Source organism: Ambystoma mexicanum, chromosome 1p, assembly GCF_040938575.1.
Source record: "Ambystoma mexicanum isolate Mex_15411 chromosome 1p, UKY_AmexF1_1, whole genome shotgun sequence".
Classification (NCBI taxonomy): Eukaryota; Metazoa; Chordata; class Amphibia; order Caudata; family Ambystomatidae; genus Ambystoma; species Ambystoma mexicanum.
This window is the reverse complement of record NC_090921.1, coordinates 1,477,681,356-1,477,704,303: the sequence shown is the minus strand read 5'-3', so window position 1 is coordinate 1,477,704,303 and position 22,948 is coordinate 1,477,681,356. Positions and strand designations below refer to the sequence as shown.

The window sequence follows — 22,948 nt, the reverse complement described above, 5'->3', positions numbered from 1 at the left end:
ACTATAATAAGTTCTGCTGATACAGAGAGGAGTAACAGCATAATTTACAAAATCATTTTGTCAGCTAGGCGAGAATCGCTTGTCGAGTAAACAATCCAAGCACTTGTGTTTTTGCACTACAACCAGCAGCAACAGGAGGTTAAATTGGCATCTGGTTCGTCTGAGGACATGCAACAAAACTGCCAAGTTTCAGAAGCAGAGGCTGAACATGAGGCTGATGAAAACTAAAATACTATCTGTAGGTTTGTTGAAAGTTCTCCACATCACCTAAAACATTCTCGTTTCAATGTGCAATACTCTATACTATTCCAAGTTCTCTTTTTTTGTTGCCTAAAACAAAGTGAAATTATGCTTTTTTCAACCAAACATATTGCTGCAACATGCAGCAGAAAATGCAGTTGGGTGCCACATTTTTTTCTGCAAAGTTTTCCATTTTATGCCGCAATATCCTGGAGGATCTGCTGAGTGGAGGAAATTCCATAGAACATGGTATTTGAACCATGTTCGTTCCCAGTAGGAAGGTTCCCACACTGTATAGTTCAACAAATTAAACAAGAGTTGGTGCACATTAATAATAGTGACTATTCATACATTGCACACCAAATAATTTTTTTGGCTTACACAAGAAAACCTCTTAATGTCTCGATCTAGAGTTTTGAAAACTGAGCTCAGAGATTTAAATTTTCTGTGATGCTGTGATCATGTCACTCCACATCATGTAAATTAGGGTGCCTGCATACCGATTGCTGAAAAGGGCCTATTGAGAAAAAAAAATAAAAAAAAAAAAAAACCGCCGCACAGGACAGGCCCGTGAAAGAGAGCAAACATGTCAGTGCTTTGTATGCCTAACAGTTATACAGTGTTGTTATTTTGTTGTGATGTGTATGTGTCAAAATGGCTTTTACAGTAACATTACCAGAAAAGTGAATTGGGGAAGGAAGAGGGTTGTGCATGATGCCCTACTGAAACATGTGCGCCACAACGGCTTCCAGTTTACCATTCTTTGTAAAGTTTGGCACCCTTGTTAGGCAAGGAAAGGGTAGAGGATTTATGGGTGGACGTGGGACACAAAGGCTGGGAAAATAAGCCAAGAGCCCAAGGTCTGGTAATGCGGGGTTGCAAGGTGCACCAAAGTACAGATAACCCAGGAAATCAAGACAGGGCCCTAGCAGAGTCAAAGACTGGAAGTCTTTCGGCTTGAAAACAGAGATTAGGACAGAAAGTCAATCCTGCATAAACATTTATTATGTGCCATTTAGCACCATAAGTACAGTGCAGCACCGAAATGCTAGGCAATTCTCCTCTGAACAAGAGCATCGTCAACAACCCCAGACACGCCTTTTAGCCTTGTTGGGCCTCATCAGTGAGGTGAAGCTGTGCCACTCTAAGGCACAGTGAGCAAGGAGTACTCCACCTCTGGATTACCCCAGGTTACTTAGGGTGAACCCCTAAATTGAACAATGTGATTACAGCTGAGATCTGTGGGTGTGTACCAATTACTGTATTCCAAGGTAGTGGCGTTTCTGGTGTTGCATTAGGTGAGACGATCAGGATTAGTGTTTTGTCTGTGTCAAGTTCTCTCATTTGTGGTCATCAGTGTGCTCATCTATGCCAGGTAGGTGGTGAGGGTGGAGTTTGCCTCTGTTGATTGTCATTTTGAAGAGGATTTGTGCGTTGTCTGCACATTGTCCCTGGTGAGCATGATTTAAAAAAAATAAAAAAAGCTTTTTTCGTGCAGCCTTCAAAGTGTTGAAGGGGTTTGTTTATATACTTTATGTTTATGGGGCTCCACCGGTAATTTCTCTTAAATTGGGACTGAAAAGGGGTATGCCCCGCCCCTCTCACCCTTGAGGGTTGCATGTGTCAGTGGTGTAATGCTGTACAGTGCTTCTGAAATGATTTCTGGAGCAAGAAGTATGTTTCTTGTGGATTTGGTTTGGTGTCCTTCATTAATGTTCTTAGCAGTGGAGTGTTTTCCATTTTATTCTGGCTACAGTGGCTTGTCCTTTGTGAGTAGGTAGCCTGCTATGGTTGCAGTATCTTTGAGGTGGCAGTTACAAGGGAGTCCCAAGGCAACTAGCTTCAAATTATTGGACATGAAGTTGTGCACTGGAATATGGTAAGCGGATTTAGCAGGACACTTGGGTCAGATTCTCACCTAGTGATAGTAATGATCGCAGACATTCTCCTCTCCAGTTTCCAGCACCACTATTCTGAGGTGGGTGGAAGAATTGGAGGGGAAGTGTTCTTTCCAGCAGACAAAGCTGCTAAATACTATCCCTTTGAAACCTATGTACCAGTGGCGCTGTGCCAATTTCTCAAGACTGCCACTTTTCTAATTTTAAAAAGGTTATCTCATGCTTTCAGTAAACTAGCAAGAGTGGAGCAGCAATCTAGGAAATTATATGTTTTTATCAAAAGGGGATGGGGGCAGTGCAGTCTAGTTTAACGGTACCTCACATGTGCTTTTTTTTAGCTCAATTGTGATGCGATAACCCAGGGCTTTTGGAAGGAGAATCCTATTGCAGTGCCTCCATTCCTGATGCTTTTTGGGCTGTTGTCAAGCCATAAATCTGGAACGTGCAAAAGTTAAGGCATGGATGCCAGGCCAGCATATTTTCACTTTCACAGAATATGATACTTTTAAGGAAAGTGTTCCATCCACGGAAGAACACGTTCCTATTTGTGCATGCACCTCAGAACCTGGCCATGACTGTAACACAACAAAACCTAGCCAAACAAACCATACACGCTGAAGAAAAATATTTTGGGTTATAAACAAACGCAACCTGCTTGGAAACACTTGTCTGCAATGCTTATTGTATGGCTTTTTGAGCAAGGAATGATAACAATAACCACTTTTAAACCATTATACCTTCCACCACATACAACAAATCACAACACAACTCAAAGACCGAAATACCACTAGTTTACACAATGGAACACGCATCACTTCCAAAAGAAGTCTATTCCAAATATCCATAAAACCGCACACTAACCCACTGCTAATATACTAAACTGATTCTTCAATTTCTCCTTAAGCACCCCTTTGCCAAACACCACTTACAACGCAAACCATTTACATCGCCAACCTGGACCAAACATTAAACACTGCCTCAGACTGCTGGCAACATATCTAAACTTTCACACACAACACAGAACCACAATACAATGTTCATAGTGCAAGGTTTTTGCCCATCCTACCTTAGTAACCCACTGCTTCTCCTTGCAGATCCTAAAGCTTGATGAGACGCAGAGAATCGCAGAATGTGTGCGATTGTACACAAAATATGCACCATAGCAAAGAATTTCACTTGTGGACTGAACTCTGTCTGGCTCAGGGAACACTGGTGATGGGCAGAAGCAGGGGAGGAATTTAAAGTTGGATCTCCTGTGGTCAATCTGCTTTCTTGTGCTCTGGATGGCTGGTGAGAACATATAATAATACTTTTCATCTAGTGATTTGGGACTCAGAGCTACTGATAAAATTGAGTTCCTCAGGCTCCTCCTCTATCTATAAAAAACGAGTACATGGAATCTTCCACTATTTCAAGGACATGGTCCGTGTGGGAAATGTGTTAATTGTAGGTTTTTAGTAAAACTACGAGTCTATCACATGATGATGATAATGGCATATGAAACAGTTCACAAATTGAAAAATGATGATGAATGTCATTTATGCAAAACAATGTCCAGGTAAGCTATTGTTATGTACAATAAGAAAAATAACAATCCGAATTGGCGAACATTGATTAATACTCGAAGGAAGGACTAATAAAAAACGTGTGTGCAACATTACAACGATGCAGGCAATCAGCCTGACCAGGTAGAGTGGTTTGTGATAGAAAAAAAAAAAAGTATGGCTCAATCCCGGAAGTGGCGATTTAAACAGGCACATTTTTGAGAAAATAAAACACAAACAGCAGATATATTGTCTGAATTCAGTCAAGCAGCCTCAACGAACACATTAAATGGTTTACAGTGACTGAACATGCTGCATGTAATAGGTTATTTATGGTAACTTAATTTGTCCATAGCCTGCTGCATATAGTAGCTGATTGAGCATTTTAATGCTTAGGGTCTGCAAACTCGTTTCGGCCCACTGCACCCTTCACAAAGGAGAAACCTGCATTTGCATACCCCACCCAGAAGAGCAGTCCAGCACCAATATGCTAGGCAATTCTCCTCCGAACATGCGTACCATCATCAACGCCAGACATGTGTTTTGGCCTTCTTGGTCCTCCTAGGTGAGGTGAAGCCAAGCCTCTCTAAGGCACAGTCAGCAAGGAGTCCATGCATGGATTTTGATGGGTTACTCAAGGTGAAACCCCAGGTTTGAGTGCGGGAGCCCCTCTACTCAGAACGAACATGAGTCAAATACTATGGAATTTCTTCCACTCAGCAGGTTCTACAACCACGTTTTAGCTCACCGACTCTTCGCAGAGGACAAATCTCCATTTGCATATTAGTCTGGTCCCATGTTCATTCTCATTAGAGGAGCTCCCACACTCCTTTCACTTGTAAAAAAAAAAAAAAAAAAAAAAAAAAAAAAAACTATAGTAAACCAGGAGGGTTGGTTTTACTGTAGCAAATTTTGCTAATTTATTATTTCGAATGACTGCCATTGTCAGCAGAGCAAGCCGTGAGATTAAAATGATTGCTCAGGATAGCACATTTCCTTTTTTGGTGAAATCAGTTTCCGACCCAAGCTGCGATTTAAGCACTTTGCCTCATATCTCCTAAGTGATGTATTTGAGGATTGCGTTTCCAAAAATTAAATAATCCGTTTTCTAGCAAAGCCTTGAAAAGTACACAAATCACATAAGCCACCCTGTCATTATACACATGTTCGAAGGTACAGGTCAAGCAAAAACAGATATAGTTTTATTTTTCACCATCCTGAATGCAATATTGCAGTAGCAGCATGTAGGGTATGGGGACCTAAAACAATCCAATTTGGTTTTTAAAACCATATCCGGTGTGAAAGAAACTGCAATATAAAAAATGCTTGAGCCATTATTTAATACAGTAAGCAGCTTAATACGCCTCTCCATTTATTATCACCCATCACGTCCAGGACAATAGCCCTCCCCTATCAGGCTCTAATCCATTTATTGAAATGCTTTGTTGACACAAAGCTGAACCTAGCGGTGCTGAGTAAGCAGTGGAAAAGGTGCTGCGCTTCCCCGCGCTTTTAAATGTTAAACGAAGTGTGAGCTGGGAACGCTTTGGAAACCAATCCTGCAAAGTCGGGACTAATTCATGTCCCGAGCAAGCTGTGTGCGTGAGACACAGCACATGAAATCGGGACAGCCCTCCAAAATGTAACTTGGTTGGCCACCCTACAGACGCCCCTGCCCCTGTTCCCCAAACCTTGGGCTTCCCCTGGGTTTGTGTAGCAGCCCATTCTGAACAAGTAGAAATCACACAAGGGGATTTTTCTCACTAATATGGAGCCTTTTGCCCATTTCAATCCAACCTAAGCCGAGTGGCTTCATTGTACTTGTTTCTCTGTTCATTTATATAGTGCGTCCTTGTTAGCAGTCTTTTTTTTATATTTACATTTTTATTATATTTCACTCAACACCACAATCGACATCATAAATATCAGACAAGAAAAAAAATGTACATAGCAAAGATCACCACATTGAGGGACACATACCCTATTAAACTCAATACACAGAGGAATGAAAATAAACTATTAAATATTACAGGTCCAGGAATCTCCCCCATATCTGTTCAAACTATAAAGAATAATTTTCTCCTTTTTAGCCATTTGTGTTAGATCAGACAACCATGCTGAATAGCATGGACTTTCCACATCTTTCCATCTCCTTAGAAAAGTCTTTTTGGCTGAGTTAGAGGCTCTATAGAACCAACATCTTTGAGGGAAGGTAAGATCTGCCACTAAATCATCTTCTCCCAGGATTATACTCTCGTAGTCAAAGGCCACATCGAGCATTTTCTGTGTGACCTTTCTCCAGAAGCACCTTAGTTCATAAAAATCCCAGATCATATGCTTAAACGTCCCTCTGGCATGCCTCTATCTCCAACATGCCACTGAATCAAGTAGAGCCCTTGCATGTAACCTTTCCAGAGTCAAAAATACCCTGTTTATGGCGAAACACCAACCTGAGGAAAATTGCGAAACTTGAACCTTGGCCGTGCTGGGTGAGGGCGGGGATCCAGAAAGTGGGGATGTCTTGAAAGATGGGAATCTTGCCCCGTTTGCGGACCTACAGCACAGATTCCAGCTCCCAGACGCAGAGATACCATCACATGCAAATGTCCCATGCCCTAAGAGTCCACATATCGACAGAGGACAATATCCCGGAATGCTCACCTATTGAACGCAACATTTTGCCTGAATATATCCCCTCCAAATTCACATCCATTCTCTATAATGCCATCACATCCTTCGCGACTCCTGAGCTGACAAGTCTAAAGGCCAAGTGGGAAATAAATGTAGGGGATATCGACCCCGAGGACTGGATCCGGGTACTAATGCACCCACGGGAAGCCGCCATCTCCTCGAGACTCAGACTGGTGCAACTTAAAATACCGCATAGAGTGTACTATCCTAGAACTGCACTATTTGGGTGGAAAAAAAGCAACAACCCCGAACTGTCTCAGATGTGGGGATGAGGAGGGGACCTTCTTTCACATTCTGTGGTCCTGTCCCCGCATATGAATTTTCTGGGAGGCCTGTTGTCGGGAACTTGTACAGATACTCTCCAAAACAATAGAAATGGACCCGAAGGTCCTAATCCTGGGAGTACCGGGGGAGCACGAACTGAATAAATGGGAAGAACTGCCACTGCATACGGCGGCCGCTCTAATGAAACAGAATATTGCACAAAAATGGGAGTCCCGGACTCTCCGACGCTGGAGCAATGGGCACTGGACATGGTAACATGTGCTATGATCGAAAGACGGATCTATTACGCAAGAGGCTGTCCCAACAAAGCCTCTAAAATATGGGAGGAGGGAGGGCCCTGATGTATATGGACTCGGGGGATGTTACTCTGAACATTTACACTGTGAACTGTCGTCCTATTCCATGAGAATGGTGATGCAGGACATACTACTACTGTAAGACGGGCTGTGTCGGCCCCATTGGATGTAGCTGCCTAGCCTTCCTTTTGTTCCTCCCCTTTGGTTTTGGTTGTTTTGTCTATGTTATAACCAACTGATAATAATAAATGTTTTATTTAAAAAAAAAAAATACCCAGTTTAACCAAGAATCAAAGAGGTGAGAGCCACATTTGTGCACATTTTCGGCCATCCATTCTCAGACATCTCTGTGCCCAATGTCACTGACCCTTTTTCCAATAATTCTGTATTTGACTCAACTTCTTGTATACTCTTGAAGCAGCATGACCTTCTGATTTATATTCTTTCAACCAAATATGCTACCCCTTGCCATCCTCCAGAGTTTTGTTCATCATTGTTTTCTTTAGCCTTCTATATTCTCCCAAAGAACAATCCAAAAGACCTTTCCCGAAGCCAGTTATTTAAAGTTAAGCCATTTTTTGCCCTCCACTAGATCATCAAGGTACTGAATACCCCCCAATAGCCAATTCGGCCAAAGTATCGGTTTCCCATCCATCTTAATGTCAGGATTCAGCCAGATTGACGTGATAATGATGTGTTATTTATCTAGCACCTTTATCCAAAGCACTTTACAGAGCACATATTTACATACAATATCACCCAACCAAAATTGGTACTCATTTATCAACCTCGGAGGGATGAAAGGCTGAGTTGGCCTTGCCGGGATTCGAACCTACGACCTGCAGCTCACGCTCAGATCGTAGCAGTAAGCATTCAACACGCTGAGCTATCTTACCAGTTTAGTGATGCTATTGCCCACAATGTCTTTCTTACTTTTCTTATGAAGATCTTTCCAGCAAGCTCTTATAAACATCGTTGGAGGAAAGGATTTGCAGCCAGCCCCATCCAGCGATGTAAGAAGAGCTCTTGGAGAAAGAGGGGAAGATCTACTGGCCTCTGCCTACGTCCAGATATCAGTTGAGTTGAGTTTTCAATGAAAGGGACTGAATGTCTCACACCAAACGCCAAATGGTATTTGCCAAAGTCCTGAACACCCAGACCAGCACTTTCCTGAGACAATTGCAGTTTCCATAACTTCAGACTAGACTGCTTACCTTCTCACAGGAAAGCTTCTATTAAGTTCTCAATTTTCTTTACGACACCCTTTTTGATCTGCAACGGATCATACTGAGCAATTGATTCATTCTTGGCGTCAACGTCATTTTAATAGCACGCACCCTTCCCCAAAAGGCTCAATTTCAGTTCATTCCATCTATTCAAATCAGATTCCAGGGTTTGAGTAAGATATGCAACATTGACCTCCATCATTTTCGACACATCTTTCGTTAGCCAGATCCCCAAATAGCGCATTTTATCTGACACCAATTGAACCCATGCGTACTTAAACTTAAGATCGAACAGGAACTTGATGCTGGCAGTGCTTCGGACTTGGTCCAGTTGATCTTATCTCCTGAAATTCTGTGAAAGGCTTCAATTTGATCCATCAACACCAGAACTGAAGAATCAATGTTTTACAAGACCAACAGCATGTCATCAGCGTAGAGCCAAACCTTTTAACAGGCCTCTCCATACTGTATTCCTTCAATGTTAGCATCTTCCCTAATCCTGACAGCTAGGAGCTCCATTGCGATAACAAATAAGATGGGTGAAAGCGGACAGCCTTGTCCCCCTCTCCAGTTCAAATTTCTCTGAAACAAAGCCATTTCTTTTCACACAGGCTGTTGGACAGGAGTATAAAAGCCTGATCCATTCTATCCAGTTTCTCCCAAATCCAAACCAATCCAATGCTGCCAAGAGGTAATCCCATTCAATCCGGTCAAAGGATTTTTCCGCATCCAACGACACCACCACCACCTCCTTCTGATGATTTCTGCTCTCAAACAATTTTAGCAACAACCTCGTCATATTTTCAGAGGTGTGCTCCCCTTCACGAAGCCTGTTTGACTCGGATTTATTATAACAGGTGGAAGCCTTTCCATTCTTAATGCCAGGGCTTTTGCAAAGATTTTATTTTCCATATTAATCATGCTTATGGGTCTATAACTGCTTGCTTGAAAAGGCAGTTTCCCTTCTTTTAAGAACGTGGATATTGAAGCATGTCTTGTCGTCGCGGGTAACCGATCCTCCTTTAGAGAAGCATACAACATGGCCAACATTAGATTGAAAACGTCCTCTGGGAAAATGTTATATAACTCGGCCGGCAGGCCATCTGGACCCCCAGAGTTCAACATACTTGCAGCTCGTTTGAGTTCCTCTACACTTAAATCCTTCTCAAGTTCATCTCTGTATTTTGTCTTTTAGGTTTACATCCATTAACAAAGTTTAACATTTCTTCCCGATCTACATGGATCTCTGAGGAATAGACTATGGAGTAATACTCCCTGAACACTGTTAACTTCAATAGGCTCATATATCACATTTCCATCTTCATTTTCAATCGCACCGACAGTCTTTTCACTTTCCAACACACGTAGGTGATGGGCCAAGAACCTATCACATTTTTCACCCTTTTCATAATAACTGCATCTCGTTCTGAATAGAAGTCTTTTAACTCTTGTGGCAAGTATCTCTTCCAACTTTTCTTTTTTTGTTTAAGCATTTCCACGGAACTCTGAGTATGTTTGCATATTTTGTCGTTCTAGATCCTCCATCTCTTCATTTAGACTTTCAATCTCATTGTCCTATCCCCTTTTCTTTTTACTCGAGAGACCTATTAGCATCCCTCTCATGTAGGCCGTAAAGGCCTCCAACACAAATTCTATCTTCACGTCCCCAGTCCAATTCTCAGCCACAACAAGCCTTGCTTCCTTCACTATCTTATCAACGACATCATTGTCATCCAGTAGTGTCACATTTGGACTCCACATATTGGTTTTAGGCAATGGAAAAGTAAATTTAAGTTCCCGTGAAATGGTAGCATGATCGGAGATTGTTATGTCTTTAATATCACCTCCGATGAAACTTTGTGTGCACAGTCCCGTAGTCAAGAAAAGGTCTATGCAAGAGTATATTTTATGTCTAGCCGAGAAAAAGGAGTATTGTCCGAGACTAGGATTCTGTAGTCTCCATACGTCCGATAGGTTCCACTCCTCCTTCATCAGTTTATGTAAGGCTTCTCTTTTTGACTTGCTGTCATTGTGCAGATCCCCCCCCCCACTATTATCCAGCAATGGATTAAGTACAACATTACAATCACCCCCAGAACAACCTTCTTATCATTTACCTTTTGTCCTTAATAATAATATTTATTGTGTTATAGTTTAAATTATAAACTTTACACAAACCTTTAAAACAACAATAAAAAATACATAATCCAAATACAAATCTGAATACAAATAAAGGAGAAAATTAATTACCTAAAAAGAAAGAAAATCATAAAATCTATCCACATATATTGGATACATTCGATTCGCAGTTATCTATACAAAATTAGGCTAAAGAGTTATGCCCAATCTAACTTCAACTCTCAGCCAAATGGTATAAAGAGCTGTCAACAGGCGCATACTGTTCAAGATCATACAATGGTGCCAAAACAGGTCGTCCTTGATATACATAATTTTGTGGAAAAAGCTGCCAAGGAGGGGAGTGATTGTTCTGGCCATATCGGGGCATTCCGTCAAAAGGTGTTTTGCCGTCTACAGTTGCTCTTGGATTTTACATATGCGACATGTTCGCAACTCAACAGCAATCTTGTTTTTTCTCCCCGTGATTATAATTGTGGGTAGTTGCTCCAATCTGAGCAATAAGATAAACCGCCTGAGTCTGGCTGATGGGCAGATATTTAGGTATCTCTGAGGTTTCTTAAACTCGTATAATCTATGTTGGACAAATTGATAGCTTTCCAAGCCACCTAGATGTTCACAATTCTCAAGCCAGTCCCAGAGATCTATACATTTGCTCAGAGCTCTATTTGCTTCATCTGAAAAGCAACCCTCCCTGGGTTGCCAACCTATTTCATGAAACAGATTGGCCATTTGATCAATAGTTGGACATATTGAATTCTCCTTGTCCATTTCCTGATGGACAGCTGTTAACAATCCATTTTTTGGGGTACTGGTCATTCTTAGATACAACAAGGCCCGCTTCTTTAATACTAATGCCTTCAAAGAAGTCAAGCCAAGTTCTAATCTGATAATGGCCATAGGGATACAGGGGGATAGACCAAGGATGCGGCGCCAAAATCTACCTTCTATCACCTTTAACCACTTTAGGTCAGACTCAAGGAGAGCTTCCAGCCCATAGATTATTGCCGGGGAAAAGCTTGTATGTAAAGTTGGCGTGTACCCCACAATGTAAAGCCACCCTGTTTAACAGAAAACCTATGGAATAGGGCAGTCAATTGTGCTGCTCCTATGTTGCGCGATTGTTTGCAGGCCGCATAATCACCAGAGACTTCAAAATCAATGCCCAAATATCTATACTGGGGGGGACGTAGGAGATGTTCGCCAAACGTACTGTAAGTTGGACACGGGATACCTTCTTTTTTGTGAATCTCATGACCTTCGTTTTCCCTAGATTAATACTAAGGCCATTCACCTCTGCATACTCCCAAAGTGCAGCCGCCGATCTTCGCATCCCACTAATGGTATAATCAAATATCACCAAATTGTCGCATATGCTAATACGGGACAGGTGGCTTTGCCAATTTTAGGAGGGCAGTTGTACTTGCTGCAGTTATTGCTTTGGGGATGTCATAGACATACAGGTTGTAGATTAGAGGCGCCGTGACACAACCTTGTTTTATTCCCCTGTTTTGGGCAACGTTATCAGTTGTATGCCCTTCCTGGTCTTACTTCAGTTTGACTGAATTATTATAGTGCAGGAGTCTTAGATAATATAGTAAACCTTCCGGACATACGATTAGTTGTAATTTACTCCACAGACGGCTTCTGGGTATGGAATCAAAAGCTGCTGTGAAGCCTATATATAGGGCATATAGTGGAGCAGCCCCCCCCTCTTAATGCTCTAGTTCGTAAGATGTCCTTCACCATTATATTATGTGAGGTAGAATATCCTCGTCTGAACTCACTTTGAAATTTAGACAATACACCCGAGCCCTCTGCCCAAGATTGTAGCTCGTTAAGCAAAAATGAGGCAAATATCTTCCCCGTTGAGTCTAGCATTGACAGCAACCTATAGTTGCTAGAGTCGAGTCTATTTCCCTTCTTAAACACAGGGATTAATATTGCCGTTTGCCAAGAGCAGGGTATTTTACCGACTTTAAAACTTTCTCAAATAATATGCCCAACAGGCTTGTCCAAAACTCACAGTGCGATTTCATAACAATATTGCCAGTCCATTGAGTCTCGGTGCTCGTGAGGATTTTATGTCTAATTTTATTCAGAATGAGTTTGAGTGATATGAGAATCGGGGCCACTAAAGGGGGGCTGCCCAGTACTGTTAGTTTGTTGTCCTCTATATTCTGATTTTCCAGGAATTTTACCCATACTCTAGCCTCGATGGGGTTGGCTAGTGCTCCCTTCTGAACACCTCGTGCCTCACCCAGAAGGGACCAGATGTTACGGGTCTTTCCTTCACATATGGTCTTGATCAATCTTTGCCAGGAAAGTGCCTTGTCCACCCTTTTTTTGCCTTAATGGCCGACCTGTACCTATTTTTAATCTCCCTGATTTTTACAAAATATCTTTCTTCAGGGACCATAGTTTTTTTAGCCTTTCGTAGCTCTGCTCTGAGATTCCGTTTCATGTCTCTGAACGTTTTATCAAATGGCAATTTTTTCGCCTCCGGACCCAACATCGCCCAAATAGATGTCGCTGCATGTTTACCTACGAAAGCATAGATCCAGTCTTCTATGGAGTTGATGGACATCATATTAAAATTAGGCAACTTGTTGGTTTCTACTGCCTCCGGAGATTCAACGGCAAGTGATATGTTTTTGTCTGACCAGGAATCCTGGTACCTGCTTTATTAGTTTTCACCATACCTATATAACTGGGTAAGGACTGTACTCTAGGAACATTAATCACACATTTCAACACCGCATGGTCACTCCATTCACTAGGAATAACCATCATATCTTCTACCTATTGTTGAAGCCTAGGACATACAAATACATAATCCACTGTGCTTTAAGAGCTACCGTTTGACCATGTATGTTTCCCAGGATTGTCACTGATAGTTCTGCCGTTGAGCATATCCATGTCCCAGGACTCAAACAAGTATTCCCATGCTCCACCCTCGAGCACTTTTTTATTGTGAACCATAGCTCCCATTTCTTTCAGTTTAGAATTCGGCATTTTACACATTTACCTTTTGTAGAAACTGTGCAAGAGTTAAAAAGAAAACACCACCCCCTCCATTGGGAGCATATATGTTACAGAATGAGTAAGTAACATTTTGAATTTCCAAGTTAACACATATAATTCTACCCTTCTTGTCTTCATCATAACATTGTAGAAATCGGCAGGTTCATCCTGATCAACATACATACCCCTCTAGAACTAGAGGTAAAAGCAGAACAAAAACACATTGTCCACCCATTCTCGCTTCCATTTATCTGCTTCTACCTCCAACAAATGTGTTTCCTGAAGCAGAACAACATCTGCCCCCAATTCATCAGGTTTCTTCAATATCATGTTCCTCTTATTCACACAATTTGCCCCATTAACATTCCAGGAGATTTCCTGCAAGCACCTCTTGTATGAAACAGCCATGACAACACTATCCAGCACCCCTCCTGTGATCAAACTTAACAACTCACTACACCTTGCAACATAGGCAACAAAATTCACACAAAACACTAACACTAACACCTTGGATTTGCCCAACACAAACTTCTGGAACCTCCCTTCCACCATTATGTAGCGAGAAACACCACTCTGCACCCTCTTAAAAATTCCCACCTTAACCATGATAGCATTACTAACATACTGTCATGCCTAAAAAGAAATACCCTCCATACCACTAAACTAAATCCATTAGACACCCAAACCAATGATCTGTTTCAGTCTATCCCTTCACAAACCTCATCACGCTACCTTTGCCATCTAAACCAGCGCTAGATAGGCCAGACAACTTCCTAGAAATGAACCCCCTGCCAACTACACATACTTATTAAATACCCAATTTGAGCTAAAACACCCCCCCCCCCATACTAATCAGTAAATTAGAGTCTGCCAACAAAAAGCCATCTAATAGCAACAGACCAACCCCTATAACAGGAACTAACTAAAGCACCACCCTATCCAAATCTTCCAATACCATCTGATCCCCATACTAGCATCTCACCTCCCCATTGCCAATTCAATACCCTTTCCATCCAGTCGTAAGTATCAAGTTCTGGATTCATCCCCCCCCCAATCCCAACATCCGTCGTCCTCTCCTCAATCGGACCATACTGTATCACCAACAGTGGTTGAGTAGTTAAAACAAGCCACATCATATAACCAAAGACTAAATTTCAACACATCCTGTTCCCGATCAGCGCTCCGCACACCGTATTGCCATCTACACAAGTACCTACCACGATCCAGACAGAATACCTTAATGGAAGTCAAATAAAATTCACCCATTAGCCTCAAGTTAAGCCAAATGTAATCATCTTCTACACTCTATTAAAAAATCCTACATTCAAAAATTTGTATCCCACCTATCCCAAAACCACCCATCCCACGTATCCAGCACTGTATGAATCCTTTCCAATTGAGTGATGCATAACCGTTTCCCGGTTCCTACCAACACATTTTAGTAAGAATAATATGTAGGCACTGAAAGAAAGAATCGCGAGTGTAACAGTATCAGGACCAGGGAGCCTCTGGCAGGGGCATAGCCAGACCCATACTGCCAAACGAAAAGACACAGCAATATATAAAACTATACAATCCGTCTCCATTACAGCATATAACAGGTGAACTCCCATCAAACTATTCCCCACCCGTATGCCATTAGAAGTCAGCGTCTGTAAAAACTAGGCCAATTTATTTATCATCAATATCATAAAAAAATTCAAAATACGTACCCATTTTAATATCCGGCCTACAAAATAGCTCTGTCCAACACTCATCAACTCTAATCCGTCCGAAAGATTCCGTAGTGCAGAATGCATGAAGCTCGCACAACTCACGTGACCACGCACTGTGCAACCTCCCACTAAAGGGACAAGGACAGGTATCCGCCCGCCGTCATGACCTGCGTGATGACACCACCCGCCATATCCGACGCATGGCAATCAAAAACGTCTCCTCCCAATCCCAGTTTCACCGAGTGAAATAAACGAGGAAACAACTCGCCGCTCCATACTTCCGCTAACGCATCTCACAATATAACCTCCATTTCAATCTGAGGCACGTAAATACTCACATACCTCCAGTCTCCCAGCAATCCATCTACTGTTAGAGGAATGCACCCACATTCTGATTCTGCAGCACGCAACCTTCCATAACTCAAACAAGGAAACGAAATGACCGTTAAAAAAACGGTTTCAGTAAATCAAACCATAAATAAACATTTATGTAAATAAAACACTCATATTGCTAATATTATACAAATAAAATGGGACTGGAACAGGGGAGTAAAACAACAAGTAGTATATTTGAAGATTAAGTATATAAACAGATTAAGAGTAGATAATAGCAGAATTCAATTCCCATCATTCCTGGTCCTTTCAGCTCCAAGCCAACTCTCTGCCTCAGAGGGATCCTCAGTAGACTTAACCCCTCCATCCAGGAAAATCTTTAAGGTGGCAGGTTTGACCAAAATAGTCTTTACGTTTCTTTCCATAGCCAAGCTTTTTGCCAATTTGAAAGCCTTTCTCAACTCCACAACTTCCTTTGGATAGTCAGGCTAGATGGCCAAAGAGGATCCATTTAGCATAAGTTTTCCTTTCTCCCTCGCCAGTTTCAAAATGTTCTTCTTCACAATTACTTTTGGCAATACCAATAAAATTTGCCTCGGTTTTCCATCCTCCAAGAATTTTCCAGCTCTATATGCATAGTCCAAGTCTCCATCATTCAAAACTTTCTTTCCAACACCTCAGTCAAGATCCCTTCAGCTCGTGTGATCAGATCCTTGTCCAGGATATGATTTTCTTTCACTCCCAGCAAGTACAAGTTAAGGATTCTCCTTTCTGCTTCCAGCCTTAAATTCTTCTTCTTCAGGTCAGAAACCTTAGTACTCAATTCTTTATACGCTCTGTAACTTCCAGCAACTTCAGAAGTCACAGAAACATTTTCGGACTCCACTTTAGTCATTCTAGTCTCCAGGTGCCCCGCTTTGTAAGATAGTCCATTCAGGGTAATTTTAATTTCCCCTACATCCTGCAAGAGCTTCCAGCAGCAGAGCATAAATGTCATTAATTCCAGGAGTGTCATCCATGTCACTTCCTTGTTTAGGTTTCTCAGAAATAGGGTTCTCTGGAATCTCAATCTTCTTTTGAAAGGTATTCTTCCTAGGTATCAATCATCCATAGGCCAAGTGGGAGCAGGAGCAGCTGGCTTAAGCTGCTGCTCTGTTCACCAACATTCCAGAGAAAAATCTCTTGTTAGCAGTGTTCAAAGCATGCTAACAAGAGAGTAGTGGGGCAGCTGGGGCAAGTGCTTTCCCTCCTTACATCACAAATATGATCCCCTTTAATTCCTCCTTCACTTTTTCCTCACTGCATTCTTTTTGGACCCTCTTTTTTTCCTCAATAGCTCTTTCCACTCAACTATCCCACTCTTCTTTTCTATCCCTCTCGATCTTTATGCCCACTAAGACTCTTGTGCTTAATTTCATGAATCCTCCCACCTTTTTTCCTCTCTCCATTTCTGGGAAGGGTTCTTTTTTCAAAAGATCACACTCTCTTCCACATTCTACTGCTATTTACACACCCAGTGCCTTCCCTCACTCTCCATTTGTCCCTCCTTATACCCCTCACTCTCCATTTGTCCCTCCTTATACCCAGTCATGTGCCATTTGCGCTTCCACTCAAGCCCTTTCACTCCCCAATCATCACTCTTGCCTTTCTCTTCCCTTCTCCTGCCGTCACTTTTAATTTCTCCCTCTCTTTAGACCTCCTTTAATACCCATCCTCAAACTCCTGACCCCCCCACTCTCCATTTACCCTCCCTTTTAAGCTCATTATCCTGCATGTTCTCTCATTCTTGAGCCTCATTAATCATTGCCCCATTCCCCTGCCCTCCATTAGGTAACACCTAGCATGTTTCGAGATTAAAAGGTGCACTAATTTAAGTCTGTGACATTCAATGACATTTCAAGTGTGTTGGGTAAGAACATCAAGACTATGCATAAAATGGATCCACGTGCTATAGGAATTATCCTGCAATGTCACCTCCTGCAATGTCCCTTCCCATCGCCCCTTGTCTTGAAACCTATAATTTCAAACATTGACTTCAGGTTTGATCATTCAATATTTCCACCATTGACTGCAAAACCTAGAGAGGAGGCCAAGCTTTTTCTTACTTAAAAAAAAAAAAAATCCTAAATATGGGCTCGTGGAACACTAGAGGCCACGTCCACCTGACAAAACCGCATAGCCTGGACTTGTCGACCCTATGACATCTTGTGCCTCCAAGAGACCTGGCTGGTGGAGAAGCCCTCTCAAGACGGATTATTTTTCTTATTCTTAACATCATGGCATCCCTTTGAGCCAGGCTCAAAATCATGGATCACCACGCAGTTAGCAATCATCAATCTGTACTGGAACGCGCAGAGAACAACGACCGAAAAATGTTGTGTCATCGACGAAATTTATGCAGAACACGAGATTTCCCATATAATCATCTGTGGCGATTTAAACGCCAAATGCATGGTCTCAAGCACAATCTCTAACAAACTTCTCCCAGTTCTTTAGCTGTAGAAAGGGGCACGGCATGGCTGAAGTTAATGAATTCTCTGAAATTCCACAACGCAGCATGTCTGCAAAGCAACCAGTCATTGATACCAACGTGGGAACGTGACAACTCTGCAGCAACGCTTGATTATATATTTGTTGCTCATGCACTGCTTCCATTCATAGTGACCCTCATGCTAATCAGAACTAAAGAAAGCGACCACAACTTGCCGACGATGTCTTGGTCCACCAGTTGCCCTCAGGGGAAAAGAAAATCGTACAAGCCGAGCATTGAAAAAAACAATCAGCAAACATGTCTTCGTCTGACAGCATCAGATGTAATAGATCCAACGGAAAAATAAAAAACCCTTATGTCTGGTGAATCTATTCAGCAAGCGACATGTAGATCAAATTATGTGCCCCTTCTATCGACATAAAATGGGACGTACTGGAGCAAAGAAAGCATACACAAACAATGGGCATGCGTACAAGACCTTGTTAGTGAAAAGAAGGAATTTGAGAAAATTGAAAAGAAGAACGAAAACCCTAACATCGAACAATCGTGGACCGCCTTTTGTGTAGAGTCAAAGAAATACAAATCATGGCTCATAAACCATAGGTCAACTCTCTATCAGAACGATGCAGAGGAAATGCTAAGGACTTTAAGCAGCAAGAAGTCGCGTGATTTCTGGGCATTAATCAAAAAAGCAGACTTCCAAACTGACGACCAACTCACTAACTCTTCTCCACCCTGTTAGACTTCCCTACAACTCGGCCTCCAACAACAGACTATAAATCATATGGGTAGACTTAACAGATGAAGACGACCTTAAAAGAGCAATATTGAGACCTCCAGGCCCTGATGGCCTGACAAACATCGACTTAAAACAGCACTCTGAGGAGTGGACAGTTCTTATTAGTAAGATTTTCTCCCAATGCAGGAAAGCAAAGCTAATTCCGGAATCGTGGACTCACGCGGTGGTTGTCCCGATCTTCAAAAAGCGCAATAGTGAAGATCCTGTCAACTATCGGCAAATTGCCGTTTTAGACATCGTTGGAAAGATTTTCACAACTTTAATCCTTACGCGATTCCAAGAATGGGCCAGAGCTTTGCCCAGTGCGGATCCCTTCCAAACGGGCTTTCAGAAAAACGCAAGCAGAGGGGTAAACATCCTACTTTTAAACACAATAAAAGTCAACATAATGACAGGTGCTCCACGAGTCTTCTTAGCTTTCGTCGATTTGTCACAGGCTTTCGACAAAGTAAACAGACAGAAGCTCTGGACAAAACTCAAAGCTTGGAACTGTCCTCTCTCAATCTTGGAGCCATTGATCGCTCTACACACGAATACCAACTTACGTGTGCGTCTAAGCCAACAAGGCCTTTTGTCAGAGGTAATACCTTCTGAACGTGGAGTCAAACAAGGCTGTCCCCTGGCTCCAGCCCTCTTCATTGCCTTTTTTGGGAGATTATAAAGACTCAGAAGATAATATAAGATCTTTCCCTCCAAAAGTAGGCAAATGTAGCGTTTCGCGTATTCTAGAAGCTGACGACCTGAATCTACTGGACCAAACTCAGGTTGGCCTGCAGCGCCAGTTAGATAACCTTGCACATTACATAGAGGAAAATAACCTCGAAATCAATAAATCAAAAACCAAAATAAATACTGATTTTGGGAAAACATCCAAAAAAGAAAAACGAGAGACTACATTGGTCGCTGGACAACACCAAAATTGAAATTGTCACATACTTCAAATAACTGGGAGTTTTAATCAACAGCTCTAGGAAGGAGGCGAAAATGTAACAGGCCCTCTGGACAAAATAAGAAATGTAACAGCCCAAACTAGAGCCATCGACAAAAAACTAACGTCGGCAATTCAATTTTATTAGGCCAAAAGGGGTCCCTTCTCTGGCCTACGGGATGGACGCTACCCTGACCATGCCCGACTCACTATGGCCAAAACTGGAAGACTACCTATGGAAATCAGTACTCGGTGTACCTAAATCCACCTCGATCGCAGCAATTAGGCGAGAACTTGGCCTACTTTCCCTGGCCGCAACAGTTGAGCAAAGCACTATGCAGCTATTTCGGAAAACCCTGATGCCAGACAGCTTACCAGCTGATTGCTGAGGAAATCAAAAGCGGCCACTGCAACCTGCTCAACGAGTGGGTGACGGCACAAAAAAGCAAATTGAGTGATAGCTTGCACTGAAGATTTGATTCTCAATCCACAAAGAGTGAAATGGAAAATCAGGATTGGATTACAACGAACGAGAAAGCAGTTTCTAATAAACTGCTAAAGCATCTGCCAACCATGCAGTGACCCAGGCCAAAGTAAGGAGTCTCCTGACCCCCTTCTCCCCAAACCCTGCAATGCAATATTGTATAGGTGCTTAAAAACACCATAGCGCACTCAGCGCGTGGTCCCTCTCCCCAGCCCACCCGCTTCCTGGTTCCCCTGTGCCCGCCTCCCCACTGTCCCGATTGGTCCTTTAATAAAAAAAAAACGAGGCCGTGGCGAGGGTCTACAGCCGGCGTCTCCGCCATTTGCAGTGACCCAGTCCAAGGTAAGGAGTCTCCTGACCCCCTCCTCCCCAAACCCTGCAATGCAATATTGCATAAGTGCTTAAAAGCACCATAGCGCACTCGGCGCGTGGTCCCTATCCCCAGCCCAACCGCTTCCTGGTTCCCCTGTGCCCGCCTCCCAACACGCCCACTCCATCCGGATTGGTCCCCATACCCCACTTCAAGGACATCCAAGGGCAGCCCTCTGGCGAAGGACCCCGAGGCAAAGGACGGTCCCAAGATGTGTCTGCCGGTGTCCGCAGGGGACCCCAAGGAAGCCAGCAGCTAACAGACACCAACAAAAACTGTGAGTGTGACATGGGTGGGGAGTAGAGCAATCACTCTACTCCAGAAAACCCCTGTCACTCTATCTTACCTCCCTTATTAGCATGTCCACACCTAGATAGAATTGTGAACATTAGCCTGCGTCGCATCTAGATGGAATTGTGAATATTAGCATGTCCACACCTAGATAGAATTGTGAATACTAGCATGTCCACACCTAGATAGAATTGTGAACACTAGCATGCGTCGCATCTAGATGGAATTGTGAATGTTAGCATGTCATTGGCAGATGCACTGGCCACTAGAGTCTAAATGGAGGATAAGGGGAGCTATCAGAGAGCATGTTAGAGGCGGGGACTAGAGGAGTATGGAACCTGTATGCCAGTCAGACCCAGGTCAGGACAGAGCCGCAACAGGGAGACTACGCTTCAATTCAGATAGAGACGCAAACTAACCAACCCTACTAACAATTTCCCTTTCTGCATACACCTCTCAAACTCCAAACCAAACACAACCAAAACCTACAGCACAAAAAAAAACGCAAACTTCACTACATTGCATCAACAAAACAAAAACATGCATAGCCTTGCACAACAGTACACAACGACTACCGGCCGCAAACACCCCAGGCCCAGCCAACGGACCCACCGGGCTGAGGCCGCCAACAGCACATCACTGCTCCCTTGCACTTTTCCTGCTTCCTCCCACTAACTCAACCTTCCCTCCTCTTTCAGAACCACCAAGCGCCAATTTTCTACTATCTTAGTTTTACCTTACCTTCTGCAAACGTTCGGATTGTGTGCAATCGGAGCAATTCTGGAGGTTTTGTGTTTATGCATTTGTGATGCTTTACTTCTACTTTCAGACCTTGTAAAAATACAAGTAAATCAAAAATAATAATTCATGTAGCATTTGTCTCGAAAGTTCATCATTGTGCAACTATGCCCACTCTAAGCTCCACCTCCATGACCCATCTACCTGGGGCCCTTCCAATCTTGCCCGCGGGGGCCTTTGCCTTACATATGCCACTGCCCTAGCCCCAACTTTCTTGACCCCCCCTTTGTATTGTTGGTTCTTCAGTGCCCCCAATAAGACATTTGACATCAAGTTTACACTAAATACACACTCCTGACTGACCCCGGTAGACTAAACACAAGGCGCCCCTCTAAAAGACATATACAAGTAGCCCATCGTCACGGGTTACATCTTCAGCCATATTGGTTACTTTAGCCTACAAAACTATTAATTCCAAAAGTGTACTTCCAATCATAAATGTTTTAAGCATAGACCTGGAAGCACCAGCCTATCAAGCGCTGTTGTGGCAAAAGCCAAGACAGGGGTAAGGGGGCACACAGGACACTTAGAAACTATGCCACCATACCGAAGTGTATGAAACGATTATCCTTAATCCCATTCCAACATCAACTGACCCGTATCTGACCGCTCCCCCACTAATACACTCACAAGCAGCGCGTCCAGCTTCTCCTACTTGTGCTTCCATGTTCTGCACTGCTCGTTCGCTCTCTGTTGACAGTGACAGCCAAATATTTTTGAAACTCCCGCCACTTCCGGACAAACTGTCAGCAACACGCCCCACTCCACGTCGCTTGACGTTCAAATTAAGCGCCGCGGAAGGTATTATGGGAGTTGTCGTTTTTTTACCCTTCTCTCCAGATATTGAGAACCCATAAAACACACTCCTGCGCGAGCATTGGGTAATGTCTGATTCCCCTGCGAGAAATGGACTGTAGCAACGGCCCGCCTACTATTCTTCACGTGACCCTACGTCATCATTGTGATTTTCGTGAGCAATTTAAGTGAGCTGTTAGGATTCGGCTTCCTGGCAGTGCAAGTGGAATCTGTGTGGTTTTGGTTTGCTGGGTTTATGGTGGGCATTTTAACACTAGAAGGAATCTATAAGGCTCTGGCTGCAAGAGCCGCATGAATCGAGGGAAGACTTCAGCTGCCAGTGCAACCGGAATCTGCGTGCCTTTGGCTTGCTGCTGATACGGTGGGCATTTTAACACCAGATGCAAGGAACCGAGCTGGAACTGGGAAGACCTCACCGAGCTGGAACTGGGAAGACCTCGGCTGTCAGTGCACCGGAATCTACATGCTTTTTTTGGTTGGCAGCGGCTAAGGTGGACATTTTATTCGTGATACCAGGAAAGTTTCTGCAAGACACCAGATGGAGCGTACGACCTGGTCTTGTCCCTCATCGTGATTTTCTGAG

General features: G+C 43.0%; 1 protein-coding gene across 2 annotated transcripts in view; it reads right to left on the bottom strand.

Annotated features, from left to right (window-relative positions):
* Positions 1-22,445, bottom strand: part of IQGAP3 (IQ motif containing GTPase activating protein 3) — a 1,503,259-nt gene extending 1,480,814 nt beyond the window's left edge. The window contains exon 1 of one of the 2 annotated variants that reach the window (XM_069607146.1): positions 22,180-22,445. In XM_069607146.1, the coding sequence (XP_069463247.1) occupies positions 22,180-22,216 (37 nt within the window). In that variant the 5' untranslated portion in view covers positions 22,217-22,445. The remainder of the gene's footprint in view (positions 1-22,179) is intronic. The other variant, XM_069607147.1, reaches the window with a different exon arrangement.
* Positions 22,446-22,948: the final 503 nt, after the last annotated feature.